Source organism: Sinocyclocheilus grahami, unplaced genomic scaffold (assembly GCF_001515645.1).
Source record: "Sinocyclocheilus grahami isolate Dianchi unplaced genomic scaffold, SAMN03320097.WGS_v1.1 scaffold227.1, whole genome shotgun sequence".
NCBI lineage: Eukaryota > Metazoa > Chordata > Actinopteri > Cypriniformes > Cyprinidae > Sinocyclocheilus > Sinocyclocheilus grahami.
Genome location: NW_015505406.1, coordinates 270,445 through 279,723, shown reverse-complemented (window position 1 = coordinate 279,723; position 9,279 = coordinate 270,445). Strand labels below are relative to the sequence as shown.

Genomic DNA, 9,279 nt, shown 5'->3' with positions numbered 1-9,279 from the left:
GTAACGTCCCTGTTCCAAGTAGAACGGGTACGTTTTCCCAGTGTTATCCAGTCTTACTCAGTGGGTAGTGCCATAGCGGCAGTAGCTGGTCCTCTTGTGCAAGCCCTGGCCTATGCCAAAAAGTAGGGGTGCAGGTGGCTTCCACAGGACACTGGAAGGGGCAGTAGCTGTGGCCTTCTGGTAGGATCCCAATTTCGTCGGTCATCCGACGTGATGTCGAGAGTGACCGACTGAAAGGGAACGTCTCGGTTACGTATGGTAACCCTCATTCCCTGAAGGAGGGAACGGAGACGTCACGTCCCGTCTCCACAGCTCCTGTACCACCGCTGAGCGGCCGGGTCACCGGCTCGGCTCCTCAGCGAAAACCTGAAAATGCGCTGCATCTGCTGCCTACTTATACTCATGCTGTGATCAGCAGCAGCTCGATGTAATAATCGCATGCCAATGTGCATTGGCTCGTTTAGTTTTCACTCAAAGCGGATTGGTCTCTCTAAGCGAGATCCCAATTTCGTCGGTCATCTGACGTGACGTCTCCGTTCCCTCCTTCAGGGAACGAGGGTTACCATACGTAACCGAGACGTTTCACAATTTGAGTTGAGTTACTGAAATAAATGAACTTTTCCACGACATTCTAATTTATTGAGATGCACCTGTATATCATTCAAAAGTCTGTGAGATTTTTAAAAATGTTTTTAAAAGTATTTCATGCTCACCAAAGCTGCTTTTATTTGATCAAAAAACAGCAATATTTTGAAATATTATTTCTGAATATTATATTAAGGAACTGTTGTGTTCCTTAATGTGTTTTTTAAAAAGTGTTACAAAATATGTGATGGCAAAGCTAAATTTTAAGCAGCCATTACTCCAGTCGTCAGTATCACATGACAGATATCATTCTAATATACTGATTTGGTGTTCAAGAAACATTTCTTATTTTTATCAATGTTGAAAACAGTTGGGCTGCTTAATGTGAAAATTGTGATATTTTTTTAAGATCATTTGAAAGTTCAAAAGAACCTTTATTATTTAATTTTTAAATTATACTGTCATTTTCATGAATTTAATGAGTCCTTGCTATGTAAAAGTTTTAATTTCTTTCAAAAAACAACAAACAAAGTCTTACTGACCACAAACTAATAATATAGAATATCATTTCTGTTTGTATTGTTTTTGTAGTCCTTTGCCAAAACTGAATGACTTGCTCTGGCTGTGAGATGACTTTTTGTCTGATGTTACTTTGCCAAATAGGCATTAATTTATACCTGTTGGCAGAGGCTATTTACACTAACTCCGCCCACCAACATGTGATTTGGCTAGTCAACATTACAAAAGACAGGCGACAGTCAGCAGCTCCAGCGGTGCAAATGGTAAAACGTGTGTCGTACTCATTTTGACGCGATTAATTTATTAATTTAGGCACTACAAAATGTTGCCGGTAGTTGATGGGATAGTTCACCCAAAAATGAAAATTCTGTCATTAAATACTCACCCCGTGTCGTTCCAAACCCGTAAGACCTTATGTTCATCATCTGCTCCTGAAACTCCATCGAATCTCACTTTAGAGGTGGCTTTTTGAGAAGGTCAAGTTCACCCTCAAGACCATCTCATCACATCCCATTGGTAATGCTTGTTTTCAAATCTACTGCTATTTGGCATTTTGGCTGTGACCAGTTTACATTAAAGAGCAGGTCATATGGTATTTTAAAGTGTCCTAATATTGTGTTGGAGTCCCCTACAACAGGTTTAAATGCATCTAAGGTCAGAAAACATTGTAATTTTCTCAGAATATACATTTAATATTAGAGTAATTTGCCAATGATTTCGATTCGATTCATTCCAAGCAAGTTTGGAGCAAACCCCTCCCTTCCATAAGCCTACTCTGCTCTGATTGGTCAGCTGGCCAATCCTGTTGTGATTGGCACAGAGAGGATTCCTTGAGCAAGTTAGCGAGCGCTACGATTGACAAAGCACCTTTACATAAAACAATAATATAGCGCTCCAATCCGTTCCTATAATAATGTCATAAAATACAAAAACACTTATGCAAACGAATCGTGCCCACAGCTAAAGTTTAGCTGCTAAACTGTGAACACTTAAATCAATAATGGTGGATACGTTAGCCGAGTGCTAACGTAACTAACTGATGAAACGATACAGTTTGTAAACCAAAATATGTCTACTGTAATGTTTGAAGAACGACAGACAAAAGACGCTCTGTCTTAACATTTAATCAGAGCGCAGAACAGCTTTATCACAGCCGCACCAGCCTAACTAACTCGCTCGTGTCTCCCGCATTAACCTTATAACTGCCGGTGCAGCAAAATAAACAGCCATTTAACAATGATTATAAAGTCTGTGCGCTACACTACATTCTTTGTTATTAAACGAAGTAATTATTAGAACAACGTCAGTCTACATTAATCGACACATTCTTAGAAATAGTGGGTTCAGAGCGAATTATCAGAACTATTTCAGTAAAACAGTAATATTGTGCTTTACCTGGTAACCTAAAGCTGCACTAGGTATACATCACTTATAAAAACTTGATATTTTGAGCACTCAATTGAAAATTTACACATAATGTATCAATCGTACTTACAGGTTGTGGTTCGGAGAGCTTGTTAGTCCAAATTAAGAAGATTAGACTCAATAGCCTATAGCATGTAGGTTTGATGAGTAACTAATCAAACCTACAGACTGAGTCCAGTCCACACAGACTGATCAAATCAGTCATTTGAAAACCGTGAGTGATTCAGCTGTACGCGTCTTCTCTCTTTGACTTTCGAAACCCTACGAATGTTCTATTTCCCCTGGAGCATTCATCATGGTAATTACTTGCTGGCGTTTTGCGGCAAGCTTTGCGTGCGCTTTAACATGGAACTCTTCCAGCACTCGCTGCTGCTGGACACTAAACACCATCCGAGCCACTCTCGACAGTTGCGGTAGCACGGTCTTGTGTTGTTTCCCCCAGCGCGGCAAATCTTTGTCATCACCATAATAATTGATGGATATCTAAAATATAAACATAAGGAGGAAGCAAGCCTGATGCCTGGCCCGTGTCTGAGCTATGATGTGAAAATTGTCCCGAAGCCATTCATAAGTTGGGGCCATTGGGCTCGGGCTGAAATGCAGGGCTCTAAAGCGCAGCTTGTTGCATTTAAGTAGCAAAAATACACACACAATGACACCAAAATGGCCATCCTGGCCACACAGTTAAATAAATGATAATATTCAGTGATGTGAAATGTGGAGTAAGGTCTGGCGTTGTTGCAGCTTGTACTTATTACTAAAACAAGAAAGCAAACGAGTAGCATTAATAGTCATTCATTTTAGTTAACATATGCTATGATAATTTGAACAGATTTTTATTCTTATTGTAAAATAATGGAACATTTAGGTCATGAATATTGTCTCAAAAGTCATGGAAAAGTCATGGAAATGTATTGGTAAAAATGTGTACGACCCCTGAGCTATACTTAGTATGAAATAAATGTATTTTAAATATATTACTTTTTTACTAGGGCACTGATGACTATTTTAACGATGTCCTTAATACGTTTGTGAGCCTTGAATATGGTAGTTGCATTACTGTCTATGGAGGGTCAGAAAGCTCTCGGATTTTATCCAAAATATCTTAATTTGTGTTTCAAAGATGAACGAAGGAAGGTCTTACGGGTTTGGAACAACATGAGGGTGAGTAATTAATAGCAGAATTTTCATTTTTGGGTGAACTGTCCCTAAACAGTAATTTAATGCTGGTTAGTGTAAGCTGGTCACGGCCAAAATACCCAATAGCAGTAGATTTGAAAACAAGCATTACCAATGGGATGTGTTGAGATGCTCTTGAGGGCAAACTTGACCTTCAGTGACCATGTCCTCAAAAAGCCGCCTCTAAAGTGAGATTCGATGGAGTTTCGGGAGCAGAGTAGTCATCCACAGCAGCATTCATCTCACTCCATTCTGGGATGGAATGCACACTTTTCAAGATTTTATAATTGTCAAGTAGTTTACATTTAAATAGTCAAATACTGGATGATAGAAGAGTACTGCACCCTTAGTAGTTGCTAAAAGCATTCAAATGAGCCAACATACAGTATTTAATGAAAGATCATGCAAGGGTGTGTAGAACTTTGTGAATGATGGACATTTAAATGAAACTTTCTGCTGAATTCTGTGGCCAGAGATTCAGTGCAGAATTGCTGGTTTGAGTAAATAGAATGCAGCTCCTCACAAATCCCTTTTCTCTCTTTCTGTCTCCCAGTGGTGATGATCCACTGGACACGTCAAATAAAAGCAGTGTTGAGCGCTCAACCCGTGAGTGACATAGGAGACACCTCGGGCCTCCTGGAGGAGATCTCTTTCTGGAAGAGCCGCTGTGCTGATCTGGACAGCATTAGTAAGCAGCTGCAGAAACCTGGAGTCTGTCATATACAGGCGATTCTGCAGCTCTACACATCAACCTACATCCCACCCTTCTGTAAACTAGCCAAGCAGATCCAGGTACAGCTGAGCATCTACATGTGTGTGTGAAAATATGTGTGGGGCTACATGGCAGGAATTGAGCTGAGGGGTAATGGGCTGAACAAGAACATTCTCTGGCTGTTGATGATTTATATGCGGCTTCTGAATGGCTTCTCCTCACCCCTCGGAAATGAGGCCATCTCACATTCGGGCTTCGCTATTACGAGTTGGCCCGGCTTCTCATTTCAACGGGAGACGGAGCATGTCTGTCAGCTCTACCTCAGCGCTTAGTGTCGCACCCTCGTTGCCCCTTAACACTGTTTTTGGATCAGTTTATGGTTGTTCTTATAATGACTCACGATTGGGGTTTAGATAGAGGAAGCTAGTCCTGCATCAGTGTGGAGGACACGTGTCCTTTTTTCTGATTGTTATGCCTCCAGCTTCATACTGCGCAAAACTGCAAGGCTGAAGCAACTGCCGTCCTTCATTTCATACAATCTCCAAAGCCTCTAAAAAAATCAATGTGACCAGAGTGAAATAATTAAACATCAGGCCTATTTGACCTTCAGGGGCACCCATGGCTGCTTGTAATAATGATGTTGTAGAGTCAGCTGTGTGCCTGATCACTGCCCCGTAACAGCCACTGTTGTGTATGGCGGCAGTCAACAAAGGGTGTTGATCCAAGAACAAGTCCCACTGGGGTAAAACTCTTTAAGCTTATTCGGATGTCACTGAAGTTGACCTTAACTGTGCCAAACTGACTTTAGATGAGTGAAATCAGGGCAATGTAAATGTATTGTTCTCTATTATTTGACCTGGTTTAGGTAGTGCTAAATTTGGGAGGAGCATGTTCACCAAATCCTGTATATTACAGTAAAATTATGTTTATCTAAATTTTTTATAACAAAATGCAAGAATCTGTCTGTCTGTCTCTTTGTCTGTCTGCCTAAGGATCTATTTAACATTATTTCTTTTGGTTTATGCATCTGTCTATCTGTCTATCTGTCTGTCTGCCTAAGGATCTATTTAACATTCTTTCTTGTGGTTTATGCATCTATCTATCTATCTGTCATCTATCCAGCTATGCATCTATCCTTCATTCTGTCTATCATTCTATATCTTGTTCTATCTATTTTCCAACATTGAAGTAACATTGATTTTTGTTTTTTTCCCCTCCAGGATAGTACTTTGCAGGCTCAGTCAAACGTCTCCTTCCTGTCCCTACTGAAAGAGCCATGTGAGGAGCTTGCTCAGCTTAAACCTCGTGAGATTGCACCCAAACTCGCTCACATCCTTAACCTCATCCGTGTGATATGGGTCAACTCCAGCTACTACAACACCCGTGACAGGATCACAGCTCTATTATGCAAGGTAATTAATTTTAATTCAGGAATGCAAATATTTGCGTGTTTGCTCAGAGACACACAACGCATGACTAAGTAACTGGCAATATTTTGTCCGAAGTTACTCAATATTAACTTGTTGTTTATTGTATTAAAAGTAGGAATGCTCCGATCGATCGGCCGGAGATCGGTATCGGCCAATAATCACCTTTTATGACTCGATCGTTACTCACTAACTTGGCCGAGCTCACGAACCGATCGCAATTTGATGACGTCAATGTGTGATGACGTACATGATGCGTGGGGACATAAATGATTTGACGCCACAGTCATGTCATCGCTGGTGTGGAAATGCTATGACGTTTCGAGAAACAATGAAAAATTCACTATTTGTTGTGTATGCTTTGCATGATGATATGATGAATAGATGGTTCATTTTTAACAGCAGATTCAGTGACGTCAGAGCTGATCTGCGCCTCACTGCACACGTGTGCGCCGCGTTATGGCTCCACGGCTACCGGAGCTGATCGCGGCCGCTCTAGTCAGTGCTTGTGTTTATGAGCCAGCTGCGGCATGTTTCTGAAGCGGCTCTCCACGCTGCTTGGCTAAAAGTAGTCTTTTGAGAGTTGTCACAGTGTGGAGGACGGAACAAAACCTCGTCGGAGCCGTAAGGGATAAGGGTAACATAATTCGCTGATCGTGGGCTGCTTTTAAATGAACATTTATTTATAAAACACAATATCTTCTTTGGCCATATTAGCCTACTCAATAGCATTAACACCGCTTTACACACACACACGAAATCGTCTGCCTCATGAAAAAAAAATTATAACGAAAAAAATTAATATTTGCATCATTTATTATTTATTTATCCACCTGCTACCCACCCGCAAATAATCAGAATGTATTTTGTATTACCCCACCCGTGGATTTGGAAAAGCAAAATATGTTTGCAGCATAAATCAGACGGACTTACTGAAAATGCAAAATCATTCTCTGCCAGCAGGAGAAACAGGTTTCCCCAGTAACGGCTGTACACAAATGCTGCTTTATCAGGCATATAACATGCAAGATGAAATGAAAATGACATCGAAAATTTTCTAAAGATAGTCTTCCTTCAGAAATACAGTGATATTAAAACACCCGTGCCTCGTTTTGATTTTTAAACGTGCAGTACGTGCTCATGTTTATTCAACGAAGCCTTCTGGAAAATCGGTCAGTTTTGATATTGTGGCGAGCGCCACAAATAAATAAATGTATGGGAAACACATCCCACAGCACAACCACCTGAGCCCAACTTTAGTCTACTCATCGCCTTAACTTTAACTGCGTTTGTAGCCTGCGCCCTAGCCAGACTGATAAACAAACACAGACCGGAAGTTAACTGATGAAACCGTCTATATAAAGCTTGAAGCATCATAATCGGCATCTGTATCGGCCGCTCACCATGACAAGAAATCGGTACTCCGTATCGGCTGCAAAAATCCTGATCGGAGCATCCCTAATTAAAAGTATTAAAAGCTCACAATTGCTCATGTGATAATGCTACAATGCTATATTATGGATAATATGTTATCTTTTTTTTTGTATTATTGCATCATGTGTACATTCTACAAATGCAAGTCCCCTGTGCAGAATGATTGAGTAAAGCGATACATTATATTATAGGTTACCTCTTTATGATATCATCGAGTGAATTGATTTTCAGTGCTCCGACAATGAAGATTGATCCACTACACATTTTTATTGTTATGCACAACCCTTTGTCTAGGCTCACAGATCAATCACTTCATGCATAATTTTGTATGAATCAGCTAAGCTCTCATGCTCAGAGGTTTTCCCTCAATTCACTCACACAGACCTGTACAGTCATACTAGTACCTGCTGCCTGGATCCCACATCCCCCTCCTCTGCTTCCTGTACATCAAAGTTCGGATTGCTTTGGGCTCCGCCACATAGATAAGCCATCAGCCGCAGTCGTGTAGCACATGTAACACGTGTTCTTCAGATCAGAGGAGTGGGGGCCTTGCGTCTCTACGCCACCCGCTCGCATCACTTCACTTGCTTTTCATTTCCATCCCTGGCTCCTTGAGAGCATCAGGGAAACCGTTTAACCTTCTGTAATTACGCTCTGACCCTTCCTCTGCTAGAATCACATGGTACCACTGCCACTTTGTTTCCCTCTCTTTTTTGTCTGTTTCATTTTTCTTTTTTCCTCTCTTTCATTCTCTTCTTTGAAAAAACACATCAAGGCAAATCGGACTGCTACAAAAATATTTGGTCTAATTGTTTCCTGAGGGGTGAGATTGTGCGCACATGCTGAAGTGCCCACATTGAATTAGCATTGAGGGCCATTTTTATTCTCTGAGGTCACATTTGCACCTTTGACCTGCATGTGCCGAATGAGTTCAAGTCTAGACAATCTTTTCCTGTTTGTTTCCCTTTTGTTCAAACTTAAACCCAACAATGGAATTCTGTCATCATTTACTCACCTTTGTGTCATTCCAAACCTGTCTTGACTTTCTCTTTTCTGTGTAGCACAAAAAAGATACACCATAACATATCGATATCCTGTTAAATTTATATTTAAAAACCTGGCAGCTGTGGTTGCCAGAAATTCACTGTAAAAATACTGTGACAGTGTTTCCGGGTATTATGGGATGCCTGTAACTATCAGCCATCTAACATACCAATCTACTTGAAAATCTAACCAAAATCTGCTTTTTATTATAAAATATACAGTTCACCAGCACCATAATAATACTATTGGTACAATAAAAAGCCACATGATGAATCTGAGTTCATTGTAAGATGCTTGTCCATTAAACATGGCCAATACTTGTATAGACGGTGCAAAGATAAAACATCATCTTGGTAACACATGGCACTAAAATAATGCAATAAACATTAAACATTATCTAAATGCAACACACCCTAATGTACATTACTGATAGCAAAAATTAGAAGAAACTAAATTATTTACATAAAATATAATCATGTGATGCCAAGCAGGAACTAAGTTAACCAATTAAAGTTTTTAACCGTAGTATTTTTACAGTGTGTTTTAAAATGGGTTGTCTATGCAATATAAGTCAACATGGTACAGTATTGTTTCAAACCCCTTTGACTTTCAGTGTGTAAACAAAAACATTTAAAATATTCTTCAGAATATTCTTTTCCATTCAGAATTTTCGTTTTAGGGGTAAATTACCTTTTTACACAAGCTCTGTTGGTCATTCCAGCACCACCCCTCCACCAAAAACAGATATACTGTATCTAGAGCCCTTCTTTTAGTCTGCCAGAAAAGTACTTCTGTTCATTCACAACACTGTAATTCTTTACACACTCTTACCCAAGCCAACTACCTGCAGTTCAGTCAAGTGAGCTCTCTGCACTTTGTTCTTACCTTGTCAAATACACAGACTATCTAATGTGAAAATTTCTATTGTGTTAGGTCAGTGCTTGTGCTATGAAA

The 9,279-nt window shown here is 40.1% G+C and overlaps 1 protein-coding gene across 1 annotated transcript in view; it reads left to right on the top strand.

Annotated features, from left to right (window-relative positions):
- Positions 1 to 9,279, top strand: part of LOC107597073 (dynein heavy chain 2, axonemal-like) — a 156,265-nt gene that overhangs the window by 12,299 nt on the left and 134,687 nt on the right. The window contains exons 5-6 of the mRNA XM_016287985.1: positions 4,262 to 4,500; positions 5,641 to 5,832. Coding sequence (XP_016143471.1) covers positions 4,262 to 4,500; positions 5,641 to 5,832 — 431 coding nt within the window. The remainder of the gene's footprint in view (positions 1 to 4,261; positions 4,501 to 5,640; positions 5,833 to 9,279) is intronic.